The sequence below is a fragment of the Pinus tabuliformis genome, chromosome 2_1 (assembly GCF_031772625.1).
Source record: "Pinus tabuliformis cultivar Carrire ecotype Pingquan chromosome 2_1, CPIR1, whole genome shotgun sequence".
Taxonomy (NCBI): Eukaryota; Viridiplantae; Streptophyta; class Pinopsida; order Pinales; family Pinaceae; genus Pinus; species Pinus tabuliformis.
The window spans coordinates 467,500,221-467,516,473 of record NC_142299.1 but is presented as its reverse complement, the minus strand read 5'-3'; the positions used below and the strand labels follow the sequence as shown (position 1 = coordinate 467,516,473).

The 16,253-nt window shown below is 35.6% G+C and overlaps 1 protein-coding gene across 1 annotated transcript; it reads right to left on the bottom strand.

Annotated features, from left to right (window-relative positions):
* Positions 1-1,719: 1,719 nt before the first annotated feature.
* Positions 1,720-12,828, bottom strand: LOC149200945 (putative polygalacturonase). Its single transcript, XM_089401128.1, has 2 exons — positions 12,642-12,828; positions 1,720-2,297 (listed from the first exon to the last, which is right to left on the bottom strand). Exons 1-2 carry the CDS (start codon positions 12,826-12,828, stop codon positions 1,720-1,722), a joined length of 765 nt encoding a protein of 254 aa, XP_089257254.1.
* Between the last annotated feature and the right edge of the window lie 3,425 nt (positions 12,829-16,253).

Genomic DNA, 16,253 nt, shown 5'->3' with positions numbered 1-16,253 from the left:
TCAAATTTATTTCAGCCCATGCTTTTCCCTTTGGGAGGAGGACTTCATACCCATTTGGCTAGATAAGTACAGTAAAGGTGTTGATATCTCCAGGAAAAGTTCAAGATGGTTCCTAGTGCTATCTCCCCTTAAACAATGTATAATCTAATAAAAGAATCTTAATCTTAAGTCAAGGGAAGATTCTAATAATTGAAAAAGCCAAAATGTTCGAGTATACAAGAAATGCCACTGAATAGTACATATTTGTAAGGTAGAATTTCAAACCTTAAAAATAAGGATGGAAATCTAGGAAAATTAATCCATATGGGACTTACCTTGCATGGCAATGAGCTAGGAAGCAAGTGCTTTTAAAAAATAAACTGAAGGTTTAGTCTTAGGAGTGAAGACTAATGAAGTATTAAGATTTTTTTGAAGGTGATCATTAATTTGTATCACAATGGCCAACTCACATAAGTTGGTGGATGAATCACCACACACAAAATTTATGCAATCAGCTTATGAGGATTAACTAATTGTGAAAATATTTTACTTGCAATTGCACCTTCTGAACCTTCTTCACTTACAGCATCACTACCCCTCTCAATAGTACTATCACCAAAATTCTCTTCCTCGGAAAATCATAAGGGAATCTCTGAAAGGTGATTAGCACTGATTTCATTTTATCATCTAGCATGGCAGTTTCCTGAAGTTGAAGGGAATATTCTAAGTTCCACAGCACATCACCCATAGTGGGCATGTCAATACCCTTGTCAACCAAAGAATTTTCAGCTGTCTCCCTAAACTTTATCAGGAAGTTAGGATTGATTGTATTTACAATATGATGATCAATAATTTGGCCAAGCATGCCTCTCCTATGTCAATGCATTTCCCACTCTTCTATGCTGATTTTCTCTCTAGGAAGAGAAGGATTGATGGTTGGCCTTCCACATAGCACCTTCATTAGCACTACTTCAAAGGAGTAGACATCATATTTTTCTAAAATTATTTGAAAATGATTGAAATAGAGAAGAGAGTTGTACATGTTTTGGCCCTATAGATAGAAGGCAGAGTACATTTGGTTGGCAAAGGGGATGCCTAAACAATAATGTCCAGAACTGGATTATAGATTGTCACTCTGTCTTATAGGCAATAAACAAATGAATGAGCGAAAGACCCTGAGGTTTAGAAATCAATCAGTAGTAGTCCTTCTACTGCATGTAAGGGGTATTTATGGTGCAACTTTCCACTGGACCATCCATCTCGCAAAATTTGGATCAGGCCATCGAAGGTGAATATTCCAAGGATAAAAAGAAATGTTGAAAGTTTGGATCAGCCATCTCATAAAATTTGGATTAGGCCATAGAGGGAGAAATGCTGCAGGGATAAAAAGAAATGGGGAAAGTTTGGACCAACCATCTTGCAAAATCTGGATCAGGCCTTAGGGGGTGAATACTGCAGGGATAAAAATAAATGTGGAAAGCAATGAATAGTAAGGTAGCCATTTGACATTACCAAGAATTTCACATGAACCACTATCTCGAGGATTGTGACACTGTAATCTCCAAAAAATGCTTGAAAAATGGTAACTTGCATTAACCTAGCAATAGCCAAGGTTGAACTCAATAACAGGTAATTTGAACAATTGGCTTCATCCTAGAGGTCTTTGAATGAATTGTTCACAAGTGAAAATGAACAAAATGAGGACTCGTTGGAGATACGATGCTAAAGATCTACACAAGCCTAAGCATAAACTAACTCTGAAAAGCCTTTCACATTTGAACAAATCCATGCAGCTTCTAAGGTGACATTGAAGAAAATGTTTAACATACAAATATCATTGAAGGGATCTTTCTGGATCCCATTGAAGTCACCCACAATAGTGATATTCTCACCCACAATGTCCTTAAAGATGATGCTATCTACAACAAGGAGGGCATCAGGATTATAACGATCATCAGGATGATCACCATAAAACCCAGTAAAACCAATGACACACTTCACATTGTTCATGGTCACGATAGATATAAATATGCCCTTCACATAACCTCCTCTGCATGTAGACGTCTTTACACTGATAGTTGTTTCTCTGTTGATTACAAGAATATCTTCTACATAAATATTTGTGATCCCTCCAGACATTTCACCACCCAATGCAAGTCCTGCACTTGTATGACGTTGACTGTCTATGTGGCGGATAATAATGTTGAAACTAGGACGACCAAAAGCAATACCATACTCATCCCAGCCACTCTTTATCGCAATTGAGTCATCACCGGTGTTGATGCAACAATATTCTATGCAAACATCATTGCAGGAATCTGTCAAATAATACATCACAATGAGAAATCAACATTAGAGCCACTATGGCACTGTAGTGTATAAGGCAGTAACAAATAATCAACAAGTTTCTTCTATGTTGTTCAGAGGTATAATTTTAATGTGACAGCAACAAAATCAGTTTATAATAGGACAACCATAAAATCACTGAATTGAAACTGTGTGGGGAGGATCCCAATCATTCCTCCTAATCACCCAGAATAAACCCAAGTTACATAGAATTAGAAGGTTAACTTCATAGATAACTGATCTAAGGTGACATGTTCTTTTCTTTGGATTGAGGCATTCTTTTCTTTAAATGGACAAATTATCTTCTCTAATGCATTATTTCTTTGTGTATGGATTTTGGCTTGGTTATGCTTCAAATTTATTTCAGCCTGTGCTTTGCCCTTGTGGGAGGAGGACTTCATACCCATTTGGCTAGATAAGTACAGTAAAGGCATTGATATCTTCGGGAAAAGTTCAAGATGGTTCCTAGTGATATCTCCCCTTGCACAATGTATACTCTAATAAAAGAATCTTAATCTTAAGCCAATGGAAGCTTCTAATAATTGAAAAAGCCAAAGTGTTCCAGTACACAAGAAATGCCATTGAATAGTACATATTTGTAAGGTAGAATTTCAAACCTTAAAATAACGATGTAAATCTAGGAAAATTAATCCATATGGGACTTACCTTGGATGGCAGTGAGCTAGGAAGCAAGTGCCTTTAAAAAGAAATTGAAGATTTAGTCTTAGGAGTGAAGACCAATGAAACATTAAGATTTTCTGAAGGTGATTATTAATTTGCATCACAATGTCCAACTCACATAAGTTTCTGGATGAATCACCACACACAAAAATTTTGTGATCACTTTCCATGAGGATTAACTAATTGTGAAAATATTGTACTTGCAGTTGCACCTTCTGAACCTTCTTCAATTACAACATCACTACCCGTCTTAATAGTACTATCACAAAAATTCTCTTCCTCAGAAAATTGTAAGGGAATCTCTGAAAGGCGATTAGTATTGCTTTCATTTGATCATCTAGAATTGCAGTTTCTTGAAGTTGAAGGGCATATTCTAAGTTCCACAACACATCACCCATAGTGGGCCTGTCAATACCTTGGTCAACTAAACAATTTTCAGCTGTCTCCCCAAGCTTTCTCAGGGAGTTAGGATTGATTGTATTTACAAGATGATCAATAATTTGGCCAAGCATGCCTCTCCTTTGCTAATGCGTTGCCCACTCTGCTATATTGACTTTCTCTCTAGGAAGAGAAGGATTGATGGTTTACCTTCCACATAGCACTTCTCCAAAGGAGTAGACATCAGTTTTTTCTGTCAACTGCTGCCTTTTGAAGTACTCGAGGTCAATATATCCAAAGAAACCTTTGACTGCAGTACTCACATGGGTTTCATCTAGAGCAGGTCTAGTCTTTGAAAGCCCGAAGTTTGCCACCTTTCCCACAAAATTCTCATCCAACAAAATGTTCATTGTATTTACATCACAGTGAATGATTCACTGCTCTGCTCTTGTGTGATGGTAGTGTAGGCCCATGGTAGCCCCTATGCATATATCAAGCCTTTGCTTCCATGACGTAGGAGGAAGATATGATCCATACAAATGGCTCCTAAGAGGTCCATTGACCATGTATTCATAAAGCAAAATCACCTCATAATTCTCCTCGCAATAGCCAATAAGAGAAACTAGAGGACAACGGCAAAGCTTAGACGACATTTCAATTTCAGGCCGAAATTTTGCCATACCTTGTTCACCACTTCTATTTTCACGTTTTGTAATCCTCAAATTTATGCCTTACATCATTTTCTTTGCAACATATAATGCAACTATCTATAAATAACCATGAATAAGAAAAGTCATTTTCATCTTCTTTATTTATTTATTTATTTTAATGTATTAATTACTTCAACCAAAACTCATTCAAAAGTTGTAATATATATATATATTATTATAAAAACATTAATTTTATCTATATATATATATATATATATATTATTTAAAACAAAAAACATTAATTTTTAATGTATTAATTACTTCCGGTAAAACCCATTCGGAGGCGATATATATATATATATAAAATAATTATTTAAAGCAAAAATCATTTTCTTTAAGTAAAAGTTTTTCGATTAAAATGATTTTAATCATACTTAAGTTTTGTGATTAATGAATTTTTAAATTTTATTTAAATATCAAATGAATTGAATTTTAATTATTTTTTTCGTATTATTATAGTTAGAATAAACATTGTCATAAATGGTTTGTAGTATTAGTTTACAATTAATTATACTTTTTTATAAATGTTATTAAAAGTAATATTTTCAAAATAAAAAAAATGCTTTTACAATGTTGAAATTATATATATATATATATATGTGTGTGTGTGTAAATTTATTAATTTTGTTTAATTCTATACGATATATATATATATAGAAAGCATATGCAAGCTCTCAGTAATAATTGCATATTTCTAATAACAAGTGTGCATTCCTAATCACACTTTGCTTTTGTGACTAAATCCTTTTACCCAACATATGTCTTTAACCTCGGGGAATGAGATATCTATAATATTAGAGGATTCGAGCATTAAGTATGCGTACTAATGTCTATGACATGGAAAGGGAATGAAACTTGGTCCTTAGGCCTATAAGTTGCCTCTAAGTATCAAGACCTTAAACCAACACATGAAACTTGTTGAATTTTGTAACTATAGTCAGTCTTCATAATGTATATTTTACCACTTAATGTATTTGCATTGATTATTTTAAAGCATATTTTAAATGTTAGAGTGAAACTAAAAATATATCTTGAGTCAAAGTCCTATTGTGACTTTTAAAAGAAGAATATTTGAATTTTGAAATTGAAATGTTTGGCTCCAAGTTTTTCAAGTTGGCCTCCCTCCAAGTCAAGTCGACCTAGGCAAAAGACACACCCCCTTTGATCCAACAGACCATTATATAAAGGCAGTTCAACCTCATTCTCTCACACCAATTCACACTCTCTCAAGAAGAAAGTTTACAGGCAACCTAGCAAAGATCAAGAAGGACAAGGAGGACAAAAAGGAGAGATTTGATATTTTTGTCTCTCTCAAAAGAAACAGTTGCCTAAGTACATACAGTACACATCACTTCATCAGCTTACGAGCCCCGGGTTGACATTTAAAAGTTGAAATTTAGACATCACTAAATTGACCAAACACAAACCCAGTAAGTTCATCCAAAAATTGAACTCTAAAAATCTTGTAAATGAAATCATTATAAAAAATTATTTGACAATTATTGGAATAGAGAAGAGAGTTGTACATGTTTCGGCCCTATAGCCATAAGGAAGAGTACATTTGGTTGGAAAATGCGTTGCCTAAACAATAATGTCCAGAACTGGATTGTAGACTATCACTCTCTCTTAAAGGCAATAAACAAATGAATGAGCAAACGGCCCCGAGGTTTAGAAATCAATCAACAATAATCCTTGTATTGTTGTAAGGGGCATTTATGGTGCAACTTTCCAGAGGACCAACCATCTCGCAAAATTTGGATCAAACCATAGAGGGTGAATATTGCAGGGATAAAAAGAAATGTTGAAAGTTTGGACCAACCATCTCGCAAAATTTGGATCATGCCATAGAGGGGGAATATTGCAGGGATAAAAAGAAATGGGGAAAGTTGGACCAGCCATCTCGCAAAATCTGGTTCATGCCATAGTGATCTAGGTGGATATTGGTGGTCGCCTGCCTATTCCACGTAAACCCCCTAGTCAGTTTCATATGTTTGCTTAATTGTAGCACAATTTTACTATTTTGGCAGTTTTTTGGGTATTGAACTTCTTGAGCCGTTTTGAGGCCCTAAACAACATTTTTTGGAAAAATTCATCTCGCATTTACATGTGTAATCATGTCGATAGTTGTAGTTCTCGAAGAGATATTTCCAATGAGGTATCATACGTGTCAAAGGAAGATAATATGGCCAAGTTACGACCCCAAGAAGTTGGCTGCCCACCTAACACCAACGAGGCCCATAAACTCTTGGTGTTACATCTCCTCGGGTTAGGGTTTTGGTTGTTTATGGTTTTCCCTTATTTTCCAATAATAAAAAGGCCCTTGAGCCTCATTGTAACGGAGTTCAGAGGCATGTAGCCGCCACATCTCTTCTCAGAGATAAGCTACCATCGCCCGAGCTATCTTATTTCCATTCTGTTTGTAAGCATAGTTTAGTATTTTTCTATTAATGAAATGAATTGTTTTTTGGTTGTATCTCTACGTTTATGATTATATATGTAAGTTCTTGCATCCCTGTTTAAGTTTGGATCACATAGAGGGTGAATACTGCAAGGATAAAAATAAATGTGGAAAGTGATGAATAGTAAGGTAGCCATTTGACATTACCGAGAATTGCACATGAACCATATTGAGGATTGTGATACTATAATCTCCAAAAAAATGCATGAAAAATGGGAGCTTGCATTAACCTAAATAGCTAATGTTGAACTTAATAACAGGTAATTTGAACAATTGGTTTCATCCTAGAGGTCTTTTAATGGACTTCTCACAGATGAAAATGAACAAACTGAGGACTCGTTGGAGATACGATGTTGAAGATCTCCACAAGGCTGAGGATAAACTGACTCTGAAAAGCCTTTCAAATTTGAACAACTCCATGCAGCTTCTGAGGTGAAATTGAAGAAAATGTTTGACATACAAATATTACTAAAGGGAGCTTTCTGGATCCCATTAAAATCACCCGCAATGCCTCATCAATTCTTTCAAACCCATCTTCACCTCCTACAATGCCTCATCAATTCCATTGAATCTGTCAAATAATACATCACAATGAGAAATAAACATTAGAGCCACTATGGCACTGTAGTGTATAAAGCAGTAACAAATAATCAACAAGTTTCTTCTATGTTGTTTAGAGGTATAATTTTAATGTGACAACCATAAAATCAGTTTATAATAGGACAACCATAAAATGAGTGAATTGAAACTGGGTGGGGAGGATCCCAATCATTCCTTCTAACCACCCAAAATAAACTCAAGTTAAACAAAATTAGAAAGTCAACCTCATAAATAACTGATTTAAGGTGATGCATTCTTTTCGTTGGATTGAGGCGTTATTTTCTTTAAATGGAAAAATTATCTTCTCTAATGCATTATTTCTTTGTGTATGGATTTTGGCTTGGTTATGCTTCAAATTTATTTCAGCATGTGCTTTGCCCTTGCGGGAGGAGGAATTCATACCCATTTGGCTAGATAAGTACAGTAAAGGCTTTGATATCTCCGGGAAAATTTCAAGATGGTTGCTAGTGATATCTCCCCTTGCATAATGTATAATCTGGTAAAAAAATCTTAATCTTAAGCCAAGGGAAGCTTCTAAAAATAGAAAAAAACCAAAGTGTTCAAGTACACAAGAAATGTCATTGAATAGTACATATCTGTAAGGTAGAATTTCAAACCTTAAAAATAAGGATGGAAATCTAGGAAAATTAATCCATATGGGACTTATCTTGGATGGAAATGAGCTAGGAAGCAAGTGATTTTAAAAAGAAACTAAAGATTTAGTCTTAGGAGTGAAGACCAGTGAAGCATTAAGATTTTCTAAGTGTGATTATTAATTTGTATCACAATGGCCAACTCACATAAGTTGTGGATGAATCACCACACACAAAATTTATGTGATCACCTTCCATGAGGATTAACTAATTGTAAAAATATTTTACTTGCAGATGCACCTTATGAACCTTCTTCACTTACAACATCACTACCCCTCTCAATAGTACTATCACCAAAATTCTCTTCCTCGGAAAATTGTAAGGGAATCTCTGAAAGGTGATTATCATTGCTTTCATTTGGATCATCCAGCATGGCATTTTCCTTAAGTTGAAGGGCATATTCTAAGTTCCACAGCACATCACCCATAGTGGGCCTGTCAATACCTTGGTCAGCCAAACACTTTTCAGCTGTCTCCCCAAACTTTCTCAGGGATTTAGGATTGATTGTATTTACAAGATGATGATCAATAATTTGTCTAAGCATACCTCTCCTTTGCCAATGCATTTCCTACTCTGTTGTATTGACTTTCTCTTTGGGAACATAAGGATTGATGGTTGGCCTTCCACATAGCACCTTCATTAACACTACTCCAAAGGAGTAAACATCAAATTTTTATGTCAACTGTTGCCTTTTAAAGTACTCGGGATCAATATATCCAAGCAACCTTTGACTAAAATACTCACATGGGTTCAATCCAGAGAAGGTCAAGTCTTTGAAAGCTTGAAGTCTGCCACCTTTGCCACAAAATTCTCATCCAAAAAAAATTTCATTGTCTTTACATCACAGTGAATCCTATGTGAAGTTAGTGCAAACCCATGGTAGCCCCTATTCATATATCAAGCCTTTGCTTCCATGACATAGGAGGAAGATCCGATTCATACAAATGGATCCTAAGAGGTCCATTGGCCATGTATTCATAAACCAAAATCATCTCATAATTCTCCTCGCAATGGCCAATAAGAGAAACCAGAGGACGGTGTCAAAGCTTAGAAAACATTTCATTTTCAGTCCGAAATTTTGCCATGCCTTGTTCGAAACTTCTATTTCCACATTTTACAACCCTCGAATTTATGCCTTACATTGTTTTCTTTGCAACATATAGTGTAATTGCTAGTAAATAGCCCTGAAAGAGAGAAGTCGTCTTCATCTTTTTTTTTTATTTATTTTTAATGTATTAATTACTTCAAGAAAAACACGTTCGTAGATTGTATAATATATATATATATATATATATATATATATATAGCGCAAAAAAACATTTGTTATTTTTACTTTTTTAATATATTAATTACTTCCAGTGAAACCGGAAGGTTATATATATATATATATCTATATATATATATATATATATATATATATATATATATATATATATATAAAAGCATTTTCTTTAAGTTAAAATTATTTTGATCATACTTAAGTTTTCTGATTAATGAATTTTTATTTTTTATTTAAATATCAAATTAAATGAATTTTAATTATTTTTTTCATATTATTATATCTATGAATAAACATTATGGCCAATCTCTTCATGGAGGACTTTGAATCAAATGCGTTGTCATCCACTCTATTCCAACCCAAGCTTTGCAAAAGGTTTGTGGATGACACTTGCGTCGTCTGGTCTCATGGTAAAGTAAAGTTGGAGTTGTTTTACCATTATCTTAACAATCAATCGAGTTGCATAAAATTCACTATGGAATTTGAATTCGATGGTAGCTTGCCTTTTCTGGACATTCTTATTTCAAAAAAGGACGACGATTCTTTCTCTCATTAGGTTTTTCGAATGAAAACTCATGCAAAGCAATATCTTCATGCTAGTTCCCATCATTTCCTTGCTCAAAAACTAGATGTACTCAACACCTTAGCCACTCGGGCATTGCGAGTTTTTGATGAAAATCACCTCGAAGATGAAAAAGCCCACCTCCTTAAGGTTTCTAATAGGAATGGTTATAGGAGGTCCCAGGGTCTTAGAGCTTTCCTTAATGCCGAGAAAGGTCCTAAGAATAATATTGATCCGATTGGTTTTCCGGAGTTCATATTCCTTTTATTTAGGGGACCACAGATAGAATCGCAAAGGATCTTGAAAAAGCATAAATATTCCTTCTACATTTTGGCCCCTTAGCACTATTCAGAGTTCTCTTCGTTATGTTAAGAACACGCAGAAAAGACCAATCATCACATCTACATAGAAGAGGCTAGGGTCATTGCTAGGATTGACCATTTTTATCATCATAAATTTAGAAAGGCCTTAGAAATTGAAAAGAGGCATGCTAATCCAAATAGAGATGATGGCTGGGGTATCCGCAGGTGTTGGATCCCTGCTCTATCTTCCTAATTTTTTTTCTTATTATTTATTTTCATTTTCAATTATATATATATATATATATATATATATATATATATATAAAATTTAATTATAAGATTACTGGTAAAAAATAAATTTATTACTACTCTTCATCTGGTCCTAATGATGAACCACACTTGTTGGCTCAAAACGCGTCGGCCAAAAAATTCTCTTATGTGATTTATACCGAAAGATTTTGCTTAATAAATTTATCAATACTAATTTAACAATAATGTTTATAATATTATTTCAAATAAAATTTATTAATAACAATTTAACAATATTGTTTATAATATTATTATTTATTATAATACCAATTCTTAATAATATATTTTTAGTTTAATAGCTTTTTTAAAAAATCTATTTGATTTGTAATATTAATATAATTTATTTTAATAATATAATTTATTCATTTTAATAATAATTGTTCTTTAACTATATTTTGTTTGGTACCCTTTACCTTTTTTTAGTCAAATCTTAATTATTAATAACCACTATTAAATCAAACTAGTTGTTATATTCCAAAGGTTCACTGCTCTCTTTATCTATTTATTTCATTGCCAAGCTATGATTCCTCATCTTGTCGTGAAGATGAACCACACTCGTTGGTTCTAAAGGCGTCAACAAGATTATCTCCTATGTGATTTTTACCAAAAAATGTTGTCATAAATATTATGGATCACAGAAATCTAAATTCAAAAAGAAACATGATGTCATAAATGGTTTGTACTATTAATTTACAATTAATTATATTTTTTTATAAAATTTAATAAAAGTAATATTTTCAAAAAAAAAAATGCTTTTACAGTTTTGAAATTATATTTATATATATATATATATATATATATATATATTGAGAGAGAGAGATCAATTTTGTTTAATTTTACATGAAATTATATATATATATTAAATATTGTTATAATATTTTATTTTGGTAAACTATTTTAATATTGATTTGTGTTTAATTTTATTTCAATTTTAAAATTATTTTTTTGAGTTGAGAGGGGATGTGTAAGTTTGTTCATTTGTCATCTTTAAAATAAAAAATAAATAAATTATGCTCCAAATAGGAAAATAATGTTGGTTATAATAATAAAATTAGATAAATTATGCTTTAAATAGAAAAACAAGTGCTACATAGTACTAGCCCCAAGGGTTAGTTCAACTGGTCGAGTCCCCATTGTTAAGTACCTCGGCGATTGGGAGGTCACAGGTTCAATTCTCCTCGACGCCCTTGGGGTTAGGCCCTGCTAGTCTGGCCGGCCGGCGGGCTTTAAAAGATTCTCTTTGGGGTTTATCTGCCCAGATTTTCCGCGGGCTTTAAAAGATTCTCTTTGGGGTTGATCAAATTCTCTTTGGGGTTTATCTGCCCAGATTTTCCATGGATGTAGCAGCCACTCGTAAACCACCTCTAAAAAAAAAGTGCTACATAGTAGCTAGTACCTACTATTTAGTATAAACATAGTTAAATTAAAGTAAAAATTAATAATTCAAGTTAGTTTTAAGGTTTGGAACCTAGTCAATTTAGGCTTTTACTGATTGGTAAATTGAGGTATTTTGTTAATCCAATTTTACCCAACCAAATAATAATGTCTTATATTATAGTAATAATGTTTTTGTTGAGAAGATCATTTAATTTTTTTTACATTTTTGTGTAAAGTATAAATAGATATATTTTAAAAAGTAGGCAGACATGTCTATAAAAATATAATTTATGGATGCCTAATATTTTATGAAAAATTATAATGATAAAAGTAAATATTATTATAAATTTTATAATAACAGAATTAAAAGTTATAACTTATATATATGATTAAAATATATATATATATTATTGAAAATGTTGCATATTGTTTTAACCTAAAATTATATGATATAATGGGGTGGCAGGGGGGGAGTGGATTCTCATTAATCTCGAATGAATCATTGAATTTAGTTATGCTTGGGGGCTAGACCGAAAGACCAATAACTAAGCTGAATCTTATGGAATGCTCCTGGGACTAATCGTGGCACAAAGAAATGGGATAAAAAAGATTCAGGTGTTAGGAGACTCCATGATCGTTATAAGGCATATGATTAACACTTTAAAGGCTAAGATCTCTAACTTGAATCAAATCATTATGAGAGCCCAAAACTTGATCCTTGCTTTCGACTCGGTGACCTTCTATCATGCCTTGAGGGCGAATAATCAGGATGCTAATAGACTAACCAATAAGGCAAGCCATCTGGAGGAGGAAAATTGTGTAATCAATGATGTTGTGAGCATGACAAAAATTCCTTAAGGAAATGAAGAGAGTTATATGTAGGCCGAAAAGAAGTCCTCAATTGATAGATATGGACGTGGAAAAGTTACAACTATCATACCATAATGAAATGAAGGCCCACTCTTCTCCCCTAGCTCTCTCATGTCATCTTCCTCCCCCCACATTACCCCTTCCAACCCTTTCCCCCATCACCCCCACCTCCCTTCCCCTTTCTCCCATTCCCCCTCGCCTTCCCCCTTCCCTGTGTCCCCTCCCCTTTCTAACCTCCACCTCTGCGTTATAACCCCCGCCCTGGAATCCTCCTCCCCATGTCGCATCATCATCTGCAAGCTCCTTCCATCCATGCAAACTCATGGCAAGTCGGACATCCAGACTCGCTCAAAACGTGGTGTCCCATGGAAATTGTGTACCACACCTGTTTCAAGAATAAGTCACAGCGTGCGACCTCACCGTTTCGGCCCTAATTCTTGGAGAAATGGGTGGCGCAACAACTCAGGCGTCTGCAAGGATTTGAGTTTTACAGAGAAAAAATTAATTCAAGACGTTAGTGAAATCGGTTTTGTTTATGAGAGAATTGTGGGAATAACTGATCGAGATCAGGAGCTTGGTGGGAAATTAATGGAGGAGGGTGGATTTATGATGGAGTATTGCAACAATCACCTCGCTCATCTCTGCATCACCTCTAGGTCAGGCAATAGGTATAAAGTGCGAACGAGTATGTGGATTTTGTATGATCTAAGGTTTGAGATTGGGATAGTGGCCTCTACGAAAGCTTGGTGGCTAGAGCCGAGGCTTTTGTGTATCAGTTTCTGTATCACAAAGGCTGGGATTTATGCTGTGAAGAGTCGAAATGAGGGAAGGAAGGCCTGTGTGTTGAGATTTTGATGGAAAATCAAGAAATTCTGAGCATAATTGGAAGGTTGCGAGTGTTGGGTTTGGGTTGTCCGGAGTGTTTGGAGTCAGACTAGATTTGGGACACCGGGAGGGTTAGTAATTCTCTCCGGAAGATAGGGGAGAATTGGGGTCGGCGTGAGGTTGGATAGTGCATTCTCTCCAAGGAGCAGGGCAGAGTGTTGTGGCATAAGAAGGAGAAATAGTTTGGTAGACGGGTTGAGGCTCAAGAAACATGTTTATAGTAGAAGTGGCATAAATGTTGGAGGAACTGGTGCCCCCCTGCGGGTAGTCATAACTCTGCTGAGGGTATGGCGAAGAGTGTGAAAGGGATCCAACAATACCATCGATGGCGTGAGATGCCCCCAGTGCATTAGCACTTCCAAGACAAGGGAAGTCTGGAATAATGATATAGACATAACCTGATTGAGCATAAATTAGATCATATCTCAAATTGGTCTGGAGAGCTTCTTCCTCGGTCTGAAGAAAATGGGACGCGACATATTTCCCGATGGGGGATAAAAGGCTCTTAAGAAACCAATCTAGATAAATATGGTCTTCGAAAGGCGAGGCACGACATGTGCTCCTCCTTCGATGCCACTCTTGAACATGGTCTGGAAGGCGAGTAGTGGAGGATTGATGGAATGTGGTCAAAAGCTCAGTACTAGTGTCATACCAGAGATGCAACTGGAAATAGGATAAGAACGCTTTAGCAAGCATCACGAAAACGGAATGAGAAGTGGAGGGTTGGTCTACATACCATTCTGTAGCATCTCCAGTGAGCGTGCGTTGGAAGACCCGAAGACGAATGGAGTCATCGGTTATGGAGTTGGACGAACACTACATGTGGAAGGATCAGACATGGTTGGTAGGATCCTCTCTAGCAATACCCTCAAACTTTGGGATGTCTGAGGGCAGCTTAGTCGGCATAGAAGACCAACCAGAATCATGGTGTATGGGGTCATTTATCAACTGGTTAAGATCCAGTAGACTTAACCCAACCATAAAGGGGAGCAAGGGAGCTATCAGAATGGTTTCTGAGACTGTTCCGCCTGATGTGATCACTGGTATAGCACCGGAGCCACCACCAGTTTGGGTTCCTACCTCAGTTGTGGGTCTAGAAATGGTGACGATATGCGAGGAAGGAGGTTCAAAATCAAATGAGGAATCAAAAGGACCAGGAGAAGAGTTGAGATGGGGAATCAGAGGGCTATGAACTCGAACCCGACGAGGAGTAGTAATACGCCCAAGCGGAAACTGGGGATGAAGGCCTAATAGTCTCCGCAACTCACGCCATCGTGGCGCTGGAAGGACACACGAAACACTAAAATGGTGAAGGGAGATCAACAATATATCTTCTGTCTTTGATGCAGTGAGATAAATTTATTATGTTATGTCTTGGCTTGGCAAAGTAAACCAAGCACCCTTCGCTTAAGGTGTGCTTGTCTGTGCAAGTGTATTAATTGATTAAGCCCAGATCGTGTTTGTTAAAAAGAAAAAATATTGCTGCAAATAAACTGAAATAAATAATAGAAAATAAACAACAAAACGATTAACTAAACCCCACCCAAACTGGGTTTGCAAACATTGTACTTCTTGGTGGCTAAACCGATGGAAAATACACTGAAATAGTCAAGAGATCTAAATGTTGGTGTGACTGGGATCAAGTGACTCTACGATGTTGGAAAGTGGTGCAACAACATCAAAAAACCAAAGAGGAAGATCACTGCAAAAAGATAGGGAGATGGGTGAAACACCTAGGGCAACCGATGGGACCCTAAGGGAATGACCAAATAAGTTTAAATGTGAAACTGTGGATGGTAGCAACCTATCTTATCGGATCTTAAACAAAAGGTTACAGATCTAGAAAATGTGGCTAAACGTGTTGCAGAAACTCAGACTTCTCACTCAGCTAAACTCCTCCTAGAAAGGTGGGAGTGTACTAGAAGCCCTAGGGGAGGTTAAATTCGACTTCGACAAGTAAAACATAATGGATCAAGGCCTAAGTGGTATGAGACAGAGGTCAGACACCCAACAGACAACTCTCAGCAAAACCTAGAAACAGATATGAGAAAAACCCAGAATTCGCAGGTTCTGTCCTGTTTTTTTTATGAAATTGCACTTTTTGGGCTGAAAGTTGCGTTTTGGAGCCCAGATCGCACCTTTTGGGTTGAAAACTACGATTTATGTTCTGAGACACCTGGTCTGCAAATTTCAGCAAAAAAAAAAAAAAGTGTTTCCTTTGCCACAGCTGGTTCCTGTGACCTGCGGAAACAACCAAAAAGCTTACAGAAGTCAGAAATTTATCAGATATAGGGTTAAACACTAGGAAATATTAATAGAATTGAAAAAGAAGAAACTCTATGTTGAAAACCAAAGGTCACCCAGGTTTCTGGACCTGAAGTATAAAACCCAGCGGAGTCGCCAATTTGTATTGGAGGCCCAGGATTTTGAATCGGAAATATTCTCCCCAACGGAATCGCCAATTTGTTGTAGTGTTTTCTTCTCAATGATGTATGAAAAGAACCCACTTAATATTGTGGATGGAAAACAATCTCAACAATATAAATGGCTGCTAAAAATTGTAGATTTGTAGCTATTGATAGAAACAAAACCTGCCAAAATTCCAAAATTCTGATCTATACTAAGATCATAGTTAAACACCGAAAGAAAGAGTAATAACCCCCAATGGAAACCAGATATGTAAAGAATAATTTTATAATAACACCTATGAAGAGAACAGATAAATGTTACCAATCCCCCTCTATGGGATGGGTTCTTGGTTATCCTCAAACATCTTCAGCTTTTGTAGAGTCTCTCTCCTCTATAATGTGAAACCCCAACAAAAATATGGTGTGCGACAATGAAAATAATCAGACTTACAACAG

Excerpts from the sequence above, each read along its gene's own strand:
- LOC149200945 (XM_089401128.1), bottom strand. The coding sequence starts at position 12,828 with ATGAGTTTGCATGGATGGAAGGAGCTTGCAGATGATGATGCGACATGG. Across the intron at positions 2,298-12,641 it reads GGGGGAAAGGGTTGGAAGGG|ATTCCTGCAATGATGTTTGC; the intron begins GTAATGTGGGGG and ends ATTATTTGACAG.